Source organism: Gopherus evgoodei, chromosome 6 (genome assembly GCF_007399415.2).
Source record: "Gopherus evgoodei ecotype Sinaloan lineage chromosome 6, rGopEvg1_v1.p, whole genome shotgun sequence".
In the NCBI taxonomy this organism is placed as follows: Eukaryota; Metazoa; Chordata; order Testudines; family Testudinidae; genus Gopherus; species Gopherus evgoodei.
The window spans coordinates 101708030-101721173 of record NC_044327.1 but is presented as its reverse complement, the minus strand read 5'-3'; the positions used below and the strand labels follow the sequence as shown (position 1 = coordinate 101721173).

The 13144-nt window shown below is 41.5% G+C and overlaps 1 protein-coding gene across 1 annotated transcript in view; it reads left to right on the top strand.

The window, feature by feature from the left end:
• Positions 1 to 13144, top strand: part of MTREX (Mtr4 exosome RNA helicase) — a 99557-nt gene that overhangs the window by 6501 nt on the left and 79912 nt on the right. Inside the window, exons 4-11 of the mRNA XM_030567543.1 lie at positions 84 to 146; positions 649 to 761; positions 2177 to 2351; positions 7668 to 7758; positions 8529 to 8653; positions 10390 to 10488; positions 11787 to 11889; positions 12048 to 12179. Coding sequence (XP_030423403.1) covers positions 84 to 146; positions 649 to 761; positions 2177 to 2351; positions 7668 to 7758; positions 8529 to 8653; positions 10390 to 10488; positions 11787 to 11889; positions 12048 to 12179 — 901 coding nt within the window. The remainder of the gene's footprint in view (positions 1 to 83; positions 147 to 648; positions 762 to 2176; positions 2352 to 7667; positions 7759 to 8528; positions 8654 to 10389; positions 10489 to 11786; positions 11890 to 12047; positions 12180 to 13144) is intronic.

Genomic DNA, 13144 nt, shown 5'->3' with positions numbered 1-13144 from the left:
TATAATTAAGAATCACCATAAACACAAAGCATTCTAAAACTTGATGGTTTTTTTCTGTTTTTGTTTAAAATATGTATTGTCAGGTTGCACTTCCTGCAAATGAAGACTTCATAGCCCTCAAGCCAAGAACCGGAAAAGCTGCAAAGGTGTGTTATAGATTTAAAAGAAAAAAAAATACAGCTGTATAACCTGTAAGCCATAATTAGATAGGTGGGGATAAATGGGCCCTATCAGCAACAGTGATGTAAAGGGAAACCTTTAAAAAACAGTCTCTGTACTGAATGAGTAGATGAATGTTTGTCTTTAATGTAATTTTGGTTAGAGCTAGATGGAGAGATTGCTCTGGTTTGGTTTCCACTGTCCATTTGGCAGCATCATTCAGTGGCTCCAGTTGTATAAACTGGGTTTATTCTTATTTTATTTTTGTAATAGATTCCATACAAAATCTAAACATATAAAGGCCTAGATCAGTTACAGATTTGGCTGAGACTCTCAAAGTGAGTTAATTCAAAATCTAAATTAAAAAAACTATTATAAAATACTATTTTCAAGTGGAATGAGATGGTAACTAGTCACAAAATTTCACTCGAGGCTGAAAATTTAAGCTATAAAATATGTTTCTTTTAAATACATTTTTTTTCTTTTTAGGAATATCCATTCATTCTCGATGCTTTTCAAAGAGAAGCCATTCTTTGTGTGGATAACAATCAGTCTGTTTTAGTGTCAGCTCATACATCAGCTGGCAAAACTGTGTGTGCGGAGTAAGTAATTTTGTGATAGATTTTTTTTAAGAGTGAATAGTGTGGTGTTTCCCCTGTTCATTCTGCTGAACTATATGTCAGACTCAAGAGGAAAACTTTTAAAGGTTCTGTAGCATCAGTCACACTTTCTAAAGTAGTCTGTTGCCAGTGGTACAGTGTGACTTAATGATGTACAAATATTTTGACCACTTCAGGTGTGTTAAAATTTAAAAAATGTGTTGGGAGGTGAGTGCGAAAGAGAGAGCATCTGTGTGTGTGTGTGTGTGTGTGACAGAGAGCATGTGTGAGAGAGAGAGAGACAGAAACTGTGAACTGGCTACTGGGGAAATCTCAAACTGTGCACTGTCTCTTTAAGAAGGCACTCTCAATTCACTGCAGCAGCTCCAAGTCCTGACTCAGTCCTGAGCCAGGCTGTGTCTGCTCTCCCTGCTCTGCGGAGCTGGGGCATAGGGTGGGGGGAGGGGGACACCCTGAGATCTGCACCCTCCTCCCCTTCCCTCTTCCCCCGCCCTTCCGCTCTGCACAGCCAGCAGGAGGGTCCTGGGAGCAGCTGTAAGACAGAGCACATGCTGCTGCTGTGTGATATATACTAATCAGCTGGGTGGCATTTGAATCTTTCCTGGGTGGCCGCCCAAGTGCGCAGCTTACAGGGAACACAGCTTGTAACCGGTTTCTTTAGTGTATTAAGCTTAGTTTGGTGTTTGTTTTATTTGTTCAGTAATATGCTTTGATCTGTTTTCTATCCATTATAATTACTTAAAATCTACCTTTGTAGTTAATAAACTTGGCTTTGTTTTCTCTAAAACCAGTTTGTGAAATTCATAACTGGGGGGAGGGGCAAAAAGCTATGCATATCTTCTTCCACACTGAGAGAGGAGGTGAATTTCAGTTAGCTTACGTTGTACAGTTAGTTCCCTGTGCAGTGCAAGACAATAGAATTTTGGGTTTACATTCCAGAGGAGGTGTGCACTTGAGTGCTAGACTATTCCCTAACTGAGTCTTCCCATGCAGAGCTGATCTCAGTGTCTGTGTCTTTCTGCAGCTGGGTGTCCCCCTACCTGTGTGTACTAGAGGAGGCTTGAGGGCCTGGCTCAGCAGGTCAGTGTAAGAGAGCCCAGACTGGTGGAACAGGTGGGCTCAGTGGTATCCCAGTATATCAGGTGGCACCCCGGAGTGGGGGATAACCTATCACAGTCACTATTTAACCTATTTAACAAATCTAATTTGCCAAGTGTAACTTTTAGAGTCTCTGTGCAATGATATGTAAGTTCTACCAGCGTGGATTAAATTGAAGCTGGTAACAAACAGGTGAAAAGATTCCTGTTTTGTTACCAGTCTTCTATGTTAGATTTTTACTTTTCATGGAAGAGTAGAAAGGTGTAAATGTCTCACATGTATTTAATATTATATTGTAGATATGCAATTGCCTTGGCTTTGAGGGAGAAACAGCGTGTGATATTTACCAGTCCCATTAAAGCTCTAAGTAACCAGAAGTATCGTGAGATGTATGAAGAATTTCAGGATGTTGGTTTGATGACTGGGGATGTCACCATTAATCCTACAGCTTCTTGTCTTGTAATGACAACAGAGGTATGTTTAAGTAGGTAATACTTAGTCCTTTTGCTTTTCCTTTTTGTCTCTGTTGGAGTATTTTTGGCCCATGCTGTTGAGAGTGGTTGAAACAGAAAGATGTCCAACAAAGATTATACTGGGTGAATTACGTTTAAAAATAACACAACATTTTAAGTTCCCTCTGCCCTCACAACTTCCCCTGCCTTCAATTTCGTCTCTGATTGGGGGCGGGGGTGAGAATTAACTACTTTGAAATGACCTTTGTATTTTCACATTTTTGAGATGAGTCCCAGGCACTGTGGTGCCTCAGGAAACTTCTGGAAAGCAGTTCCTGTTAGGGCTGCATGTTTTCCCTTTTTAAGTACTGAATTTTTGGAACCAGATTGTAAAAGGGTGATGTGGCCTCAAACATTGCAGGTTCTTCCTTTTCTCAGCTAGCTGCAGGTGAATGAAAATGCTTCTATATTTACTGTTCTCTGGTAGTTTAGCTAGTTAGTAAATATTAGGTAGTGTGCCCCATTGCACATTACGTTTTTATTCTAAATGTATGGTCCTTTGACCTTTTTCTCATGGCCAGTCAAGTCACTAAGGATTTACTTCTGTAGTTTGTCTCATGCTTCCCTGTAGTTCCAGAAGTGGATTCACATGTCTGTTGTTTCCTCTGCCTGGGGAAGTCTAGAATAGATCATTGCTCATTGTGTAAGGGTTTCACATCTCAAGCTTGAACCAGTAGGCAGCAGAACTTTCATGTCATCCTCAGCAGTTAGGTGTTGCTCATTTCCCAACAACTCTATCAGGAGGCAATGGCTTTGTGGGGCTGGTGCCTGGCTTACTCAGGTTTGAGATGATGTGCATGGTCCTTGAATTAGACCATGGTAGATCTGACTCAAGAAACGGAGCTGTCTGTCTTCAAACTTTGTTGGGTAACAGCAATGTGAAATGCTTCCCCTCTGGGTAAGGGGTTGCAATTTTTTTCAAGTAGAGGGGGATCACACTTTTTTTTAAGACCAGAGAGGGTCACCCATACAAAAAGGTTGAGAAACACTGGTCTAGACTGTGCTGATGAATGAGTGGATCTTTCAGGGAAGCTTCTGTTTCTCTTAGTGGTGTCATCAGACCAGCTCTTTCAGGAATATCTGAACATCTCAGTTGTCCTCGCTGTTTGTTCCCAGGATGCTGACTAATTTTATTATGGTCCAAAATGCCCTCTGCCCTGACATGGCTTTCTCTGTGAACAGCTACTTTGTATCCATATGTTACATCCATATAATTTCTTTTAGGTTATTTATTATATGTGGCCTTTCATCCTCTCTTGTTTTTCTATGAAAGTGCAATTGCGTACGCTCTCACCATATCTGTCAGTAAACAAGTTCTATTGTTTTCAGTCGTCACAAGACTCCAGAAATGTGAATCTTCCCACTAGTCAGAAAAGCTATTGCAAAATGGTACTTCAATTACTTCTTGGTGCTGACAGGGTTGATAGACTTCTTTTTGAGACCTCTGGAGAGTCCACCTGTTATTGGAGACAGTATTTTTAATCAGTTACATCTGCAAGAAGAATGAGTGTTGCATACTCTAATAGCTGATTTCTTGTTACTATATATCACAGAGATAAAGTGGCCCAAGCTTATATAAAAATGGTGTCTTGAATTCCACCTGACTCAGATTATTGCTCTCTTGATGGTCTTTCCAAAAATTTTTTATTACCTGGGCAAAATTAGGAGTCCATATTCTATATGTTGAGGACTTTAAGTTTTTATTTGGGTAGGGCTGAGGCACTTAAAGTTAGCAAGATTGTTTTTATAGCTTTCGGGAATTAATTTTTAAAAGGAATGCTACTTCCATTCATCCCCTGCATCAGTAGATTAGATTGAATACTTTGGCATATTACATTAGCTTGGGAGTCAGTTCCTCAGGATCTTATGACTCATCCCACTGTGGTTAAGGCAGCACTGATAGCAAGTCTTTGTCGTGTTTCCATCTTAGAAGTTGGTGGAACACAGACCTGCAGTTTGCTATACACATTTACTTAGCATTGCTCTCTCAGCTTGGCATCTAGGTCAGATACTTATTCTGGAACCAATTCTGCAACCTTTGTTTAGTTAGAATTTCTCAGCCTACCTTCCTGGGGGTGGCTGTACTGCTCAATAGATTCCCACAGGTGGGAATAAGCAAAAGTCACTTTAAAGAAGTATCAGAGGGTAGCCGTGTTAGTCTGGATCTGTAAAAGCAGCAAAGAATCCTGTGGCACCTTATAGACTAACAGACGTTTTGGAGCATGAGCTTTCGTGGGTGAATACCCACTTCCTCAGATGCATGTAATGGAAATATCCAGGGGCAGGTATATATATGTGTGCTAGCAAGCAAGCTAGAGATAACGAGGTCAGTTCAATCAGGGAGGATGAGGCCCTGTTCTAGCAGTTGAGGTGTGAAAACCAAGAGAGGAGAAACTGGTTCTGTAATTGGCAAGCCATTCACAGTCTTTGTTCAATCCTGAGCTGATGGTGTCAAATTTGCAGATGAACTGAAGCTCAGCAGTTTCTCTTTGAAGTCTGGTCCTGAAGTTTTTTTGCTGCAGGATGGCCACCTTAAGGTCTGCTATAGTGTGGCCAGGGAGGTTGAAGTGCTCTCCTACAGGTTTTTGTATATTGCCATTCCTAATGTCTGATTTGTGTCCATTTATCCTTTTCCGTAGAGACTGTCCAGTTTGGCCGATGTACATAGCAGAGGGGCATTGCTGGCATATGATGGCGTATATTACATTGGTGGATGTGCAGGTGAATGAACCAGTGATGGTGTGGCTGATCTGGTTAGGTCCTGTGATGGTGTCGCTGGTGTAGATATGTGGGCAGAGTTGGCATCGAGGTTTGTTGCATGGATTGGTTCCTGAGCTAGAGTTATTATGGTGTGGTGTGCAGTTACTGGTGAGAATATGTTTCAGGTTGGCAGGTTGTCTGTGGGCAAGGATTGGCCTGCCACCCAAGGCCTGTGAAAGTGTGGGATCATTGTCCAGGATGGGTTGTAGATCCTTGATGATGCGTTGGAGGGGTTTTAGCTGGGGGCTGTATGTGATGGCCAGTGGAGTCCTGTTGGTTTCTCTCTTGGGTTTGTCTTGCAGTAGGAGGCTTCTGGGTACACGTCTGGCTCTGTTGATCTGTTTCCTTATTTCCTCATGCGGGTATTGTAGTTTTGAGAATGCTTGGTGGAGATTTTGTAGGTGTTGGTCTCTGTCTGAGGGGTTAGAGCAGATGCGGTTGTACCTCAGTGCTTGGCTGTAGACAATGGATCGTGTGATGTGCCCAGGATGGAAGCTGGAGGCATGAAGGTAGGCATAGCGGTCGGTGGGTTTTCGATATAGGGTGGTGTTAATGTGACCATCACTTATTTGCACCGTGGTGTCAAGAAAGTGGACCTCCCGTGTAGATTGGTCCAGGCTGAGGTTGATGGTGGGGTGGAAGCTGTTGAAATCATGGTGGAATTTTTCCAGAGTCTCCTTCCCATGGGTCCAGATGATTGACATCTTCATCATCTGGACCCATGGGAAGGAGACTCTGGAAAAATTCCACCATGATTTCAACAGCTTCCACCCCACCATCAACCTCAGCCTGGACCAATCTACACGGGAGGTCCACTTTCTTGACACCACGGTGCAAATAAGTGATGGTCACATTAACACCACCCTATATCGAAAACCCACCGACCGCTATGCCTACCTTCATGCCTCCAGCTTCCATCCTGGGCACATCACACGATCCATTGTCTACAGCCAAGCACTGAGGTACAACCGCATCTGCTCTAACCCCTCAGACAGAGACCAACACCTACAAAATCTCCACCAAGCATTCTCAAAACTACAATACCCGCATGAGGAAATAAGGAAACAGATCAACAGAGCCAGACGTGTACCCAGAAGCCTCCTACTGCAAGACAAACCCAAGAGAGAAACCAACAGGACTCCACTGGCCATCACATACAGCCCCCAGCTAAAACCCCTCCAACGCATCATCAAGGATCTACAACCCATCCTGGACAATGATCCCACACTTTCACAGGCCTTGGGTGGCAGGCCAATCCTTGCCCACAGACAACCTGCCAACCTGAAACATATTCTCACCAGTAACTGCACACCACACCATAATAACTCTAGCTCAGGAACCAATCCATGCAACAAACCTCGATGCCAACTCTGCCCACATATCTACACCAGCGACACCATCACAGGACCTAACCAGATCAGCCACACCATCACTGGTTCATTCACCTGCACATCCACCAATGTAATATACGCCATCATATGCCAGCAATGCCCCTCTGCTATGTACATCGGCCAAACTGGACAGTCTCTACGGAAAAGGATAAATGGACACAAATCAGACATTAGGAATGGCAATATACAAAAACCTGTAGGAGAGCACTTCAACCTCCCTGGCCACACTATAGCAGACCTTAAGGTGGCCATCCTGCAGCAAAAAAACTTCAGGACCAGACTTCAAAGAGAAACTGCTGAGCTTCAGTTCATCTGCAAATTTGACACCATCAGCTCAGGATTGAACAAAGACTGTGAATGGCTTGCCAATTACAGAACCAGTTTCTCCTCTCTTGGTTTTCACACCTCAACTGCTAGAACAGGGCCTCATCCTCCCTGATTGAACTGACCTCGTTATCTCTAGCTTGCTTGCTAGCACACATATATATACCTGCCCCTGGATATTTCCATTACATGCATCTGAGGAAGTGGGTATTCACCCACGAAAGCTCATGCTCCAAAACGTCTGTTAGTCTATAAGGTGCCACAGGATTCTTTGCTGCTTTTAAAGAAGTAAATAGTTTTTAGGAGAAAAACTTGAGTGGGAAGAACTCTTAGGCTTTAAAGGGTTACCCCCTTAATAATTACCTGTGTGGCATCTTTTGGGTAAATGAAGGTTTAAAAGAACATTAAGCTGAACTGGTCCTGAAATTTAGTGATAACATACTATCAAATGGATAATCAGAGTTATGGCAATAAATTCAGCCCCTTGTTCCTTCATTATATCTCAGGAGGAACAGGTTCAAATCATGTTGTTGAGTATCATGATTAGAGTTTATTGTGCAGAGTATCTTATAATTATTTCTAGGAGAAGCTTGCTACAGATTTGATATTCTTCTTAATAGTCTAATTCTAAATGTGTAGTTTTTTTTTAATTGCAAATTAAGGTTTCATATTACCATATGCATTTGAGCCAAACGTCTCTGTGAAACTTTCTTAAGGAGATCCTTGAAAACAGAGTACATTCAGTAATAATAATTGTTACTTAAGTGCTAGATGCATCATTTGCACCCTTTTATTTTCTTCAGATTTTGAGAAGTATGCTCTACAGAGGTTCTGAAGTTATGCGAGAAGTTGCCTGGGTTGTATTTGATGAAATCCATTATATGAGAGACGCAGGTATGGTGTATTTACAGTTTTGCTATGAAATAAATGGTATATTCTTTTTCCTGTCTGTGGCATGGCCTGCTCGCTCCTGCCTCTGCTCAAATCCACAAACAGCTCACAGACCTTTTTGTTGGTAAAACACCCTATATGGTTTATTTACAATGTTGGTTGCAACCATCTTGTATGCTGGACGGCCTAACACCTACAGTCCTGGGGAGTCATCAATGAAGAGCAGAGTGAGGGAAGGTCTACACTCCAGCCAGGATCAAGGCTTTGAGATTGATCCACCAATGGTCTATTTAGCGGGTCTAGTAAAGATCTGCCAAATCGACTGCAGATCGCTCTCCAGTTGACCCCCGTCGCCCAACGAGAAGAGCAAGGTAAGTCAACAGGAGATTTTCTCCCATCGACCCTCTGCGGTGTAGACCTTGCGGTAACTTGGCCTAAGGTACGTCGACTCCAGCTACGTAATTCGCATAGCTGTAGTTGCGTAGCATAGGTCGATTTACCGCGGTAGTATAGACATAGCCTCAGTATGTGTCTGTCTGCTTCCCCTCAGCCTGCGTCTTTGCTGTGCCTTTTGTATCATCTGCCTAATGGCCTAATTAGCCTCTTAGTGCTCCTCAGCCCATCAATTAGGCACAGCTCTTCTTAGTGAGGTCTGCTCTGGAATAATTCATTAGAGCTGCAGTGACCAGAGTGCTTGCTCCTGGAACTCAGTAGGTGGGAAGTGCGGTTGTGCGGCCTTCCTGTAATTTGTCATGTGCATCTTCTGTTTTCAGAACGTGGTGTGGTTTGGGAGGAGACCATTATTTTGCTACCTGACAATGTTCACTATGTGTTTCTTTCTGCCACTATTCCGAATGCCCGCCAGTTTGCTGAATGGATTTGCCATCTTCATAAACAGGTCTGAAGTGATTGTTGGATGGGGTCTTATCCACAAGATCTCCATCTTAAAAAGTGGAAGATCTGATAAGTGTATGGGAACTGTATTCCTAGATAGGTTGTGTTGCTTTTACAGTTTAAATTAAAGAGATGTCAACTCAAAATTGGCACAAAATTTTGACTATGTAAAAACAAATATACTGTTTTGTAAAACAATATAAATGTTTTTATATATTTAAAATCCTAATGGCAGGAGTTGTTTTAAACATTTCCCTGTAGTGTTTGCATCCCAAACAATGCAGCACAGAGAACATGAACAAAAAGATTGTGTGTGGGAGTGTGTATGAGAGAATAGAAAATTACATTTTTTTTATCATTTGTCTAAAGGACAAAAATGTAAAAAGCATGAAACATGAGTTGGATATCAAAACGCTCAGTTTAAATAATCCAATTATAGTAACCTAGGAAAGGAAATTGGTATAAAATAAAATTAAGTTCACAGTGGCATTTTAATCTTATATAAAGGGAATATTTTGTGTGTTTTTTGGGAAGGGGGTACAATACAAACTTCTTTGCAATGTGTAACAGTAAGTGGAAATGAAATTAGGAATTTTTAATCTTTGTTTTATTGTTTTGATTTTTATATTCTGGTAGGTCTCAGCATTTAAGTCATAGGCTTTCTTTGTAACCGTTAAAATTGGAGAGAGACTTATTTACTGCTGTATCCCTCCAATAATTGAGGCTTTTACACTGAGCTTGTTCCTGAAAAGTATTTGTATTTTTTTTTTCCTTCTCCAAGAGACACTGTTAGTACTATATAAATCTTCTTTTGGATAATATGTTTTAGGCCTATCAGGTCTTGTCTACATGGCAAGTTACTGTATGGCAAGCCAGGGTTTGAATCTTAATCCTGGGGGAATTCTGTGCCCTGCAGAAAAATGGGAGAGCGAAGAAATCTGTGGGGAACACATGCCCCTTCCTGGGCAGCACAGGCACGTCTGCTTTGAGCAGCCAGCAACAGAGAGCAGATCACTGCAGGGGGCAGGCTAGGTGTGCATGTGTCCATGGAGAGGTGTTAAGAGAGTGGGGGTGGGTGCGTGCCTGCATGCAAATGAATGAGACAGACTCACTCTGGGCTCGTCTACACTGGCAATTTACAGCGCTACAACTTTCTCGCTTAGGGATGTGAAAAAACAATCCCCTGAGCACAGCAAGTTTCAGTGCTATAAAGCGCCAGTGTAGACAGTGCACCAGTGCTGGGAGCTATGCGCCTCATGGAGGTGGTTTTCTTAGAGCACTGGGAAGAGCTCTCTCCCAGCACTCTGCCACGACCACACAAGCCACGTTAGAGCACTGCCATGACAATGCTTTAGGGTTGCCAGTGTAGATTGGCCGTTAGAATAACGTTGCTTGAAAGCATAGTACACTAAGTTTACTCTGGGACTTTGACTGCACTGTAGCAGTGTCTGCACACAAGCTTGTGCACTGTACAGTCACATCCTAGCCTGCCACAGAATAACTCTCAGTGCAGACAGTAATGTATGAGTGTCTAAAGCAAACATGGTTTTGCATTCCTGATTGTGATCTAATAAGAGAAGTGTGACTGATCACAATCTTTTATTGTCTTGAGATTTAAAATATTTTTTATTTTTCTCTGGAAAGTGCTGTCTCCAGACTGTGGTCAACGGGGTATACTTGTTTGAATAAATACCATATTTATAGTAGCAATAAGTAAATTGTTTTGTTTCTCCCCCCCAGCCTTGCCATGTGATTTACACAGATTATCGACCTACTCCTCTGCAACACTATATCTTCCCAGCAGGGGGGGATGGACTCCACCTTGTGGTTGATGAAAATGTAAGACATATTTAGTTTGTTTGAAAGATTGTCTGTGCTTTCAATAATTATGAGACTGTCGTTTTTAAAATTTGTGGCAAAAATTTTGACCACTAATTCAACCTATCCCTACACTGCTTGACAGACAAAGTAGCACTATGTGGGATAACCCCGCTCTCTCTCTCTCTCTCTCTCTCTCTCTCTCTCTCTCTTTCTTCATTTAAGAAAAACAAACTTCTAACCATGATGCTATGATTGCTGTTAAACATTACAGTGGTATGGAACACAGCAATTATTTTATTTAATGTCCCAAAATTCAGGTGGGTATGATGTGCCACATTGAGTTGCTCAAGGGTTTGAGTAGCAACTTTCCCCCTCATGAGATGCTGACTTGATTATCTCTGCAGTGGTTCCTTATTCTGTCAACACTGTTTCTGTTCTGCATTTAAAAAACAACAAGAAACGACTCGTGATCCAGAAATACAAAATCTTAAAATACACATCATAACTAGGACCCTACCAAATTCATGATCCATTTTGGTCAATTTCACGATCATAGGATTTTAAAAACTGTAAATTTCACAGTTTCGGCTATTGAAATAATAAATTTCATAGTGTTGTAATTGTGGGGGTACCAAACCAAAGGGGATTATGGGGGTGTGTCTCAAGGCTGTTGCAGGAGGGTTGCAATATTGCCACCCTTACTTCTGCATTGCTGCCTTCAGAGCTGTGTGGCTGGAGGACAGCTGCTGGCTGGGCTCCTAGTTCTGAAGGTAGTGCTAGCTCCAGCAGTAGCGCAGAAATAAGGGTGTAGCAATACCGCACCATGCCACCTTCACTTCTGTGCTTCTGTTCCCAGCCAGCAGCCGCTGCTCTCTGGCCACTCAGCTCTGAAATCTGGTCTTCTCTACAACAGCCAGATTTCAATGAGGGAGATCAGATTTCACGGCCGTGAATTTGGTAGGACGCTACTCATAACAGCTATTGTCACTGAGAGCAGTACTAGACTCAAATCAGGCTATTCATAATTCAAGGTCCAGCAGTTATATTAGTATCATAATATGGAGCCAAATAAAGGCAGCATAGTATGCTCCTTCTTTGTTAATTTCTCTATAAGTTCATATTCTTGCATGCAGATACGCTTCTACATTCCCCCAATAAAAGGAGAAGCAGGCTAATTTATGGTAATACTTTATTTTTTTATAAATAATTTCTTTTTTTTTTGCTTTGTATCTGACTTAAAATGTCTTATTTCTGACCCATTATAAAGTTTTAATTGGAGAAGTGAAATTGCTTACAAAAGTCACATTAATTTCTAGGGTGATTTCAGAGAAGATAACTTTAACACAGCGATGCAAGTACTTAGAGATGCAGGTGACTTAGCCAAAGGAGACCAGAAGGGCAGGAAAGGAGGAACAAAAGGTGAGTTTGAAACCTTGTATTTAAAAATAGTTCTTAGATAATACAAGGATGAATTAAGTTATTTTAAAACTGAAAACAAGAGTGCTGTTAGTGCATGTGTCTAGATTAAGAGACTTTTCTGCTGATGTAACTTCTAAATTAATGTGTTGTCTTTGCAGGACCATCAAATGTATTTAAGATAGTGAAGATGATCATGGAAAGGAATTTCCAGCCTGTAATTATATTCAGTTTCAGTAAGAAAGATTGTGAAGCCTACGCACTTCAAATGACAAAATTAGACTTCAACACAGGTACAGATGAATAAGTTGTAGTGTGGTTTTATTTCTAAATGCAGGTTTGCGTAAATTATGTGAGAGACCTTTCTAGTCAGGTCTCTACTTTATTTCAGACTTTTTTGTATCTAATATGAAAAAAGCAGACCTACAATGCATAGATATGGAAATGCAGAACTTTTCAGTTATATGTAGTCTTAATAAATTAAGCTAATTGTTGTTGAAATTACTGGTGCCCCTAGAGGATCTAATGAGCTTACAATGCTGAGATGGCTTTTCATTCTGAACCTTCGATAGGGCATGGGTACATAAACATGGTAATTTTATAGTATTCTAGTGCACTAACTGTCTGTGTAGACTCTGCTACTGTGTTCTGTGTTTCCTAGTGCACAGTGATGTTCTATGGTTTGAATGAGCAATATATCAATGTGACCTAGGAAATTTTTAGTGCCCATTAGAGCAAGGCCTACCCAGACAATTAGTGCATAGCACACTGGAGCACTGAAGATTTACATCCCGGTTTGCCATGAAGTAAGTGTTTGTGTAGACATGCCCTTAGTTTTACCTGCAGTGCATCTTGGAACAGCAGTAATAGTACAGCTACTTTCAGATACAGTTGCACAAGTCAAGAAATGATTGGCCATGTCAAGGTTCCTTCCTCACTCTGAACTTTAGGGTACAGATGTGGGGACCTGCATGGACACTTCTAAGCTTAATTACTAGCTTAGATCTGGTATCACTGCCACCATCCAGAAGTTTCAGTGTCTGGATCACTCCCTTTCCCCACAAAACCTTCCCCTCCCTGAGTAGCCTTGAGAGACTCCTTCACCAATTCCCTGGTGAGTCCAGATCCAATCCCTTGGATCTTAAAACAAGGAAAAATCAGTCAGGTATTAAGAAAAAAGGCTTTTAATTAAAGAAAAGAAAGGTAAAAATCATCTCTGTAAAATCAGGATGGAAAATACTTTACAGGGTAATCAGAT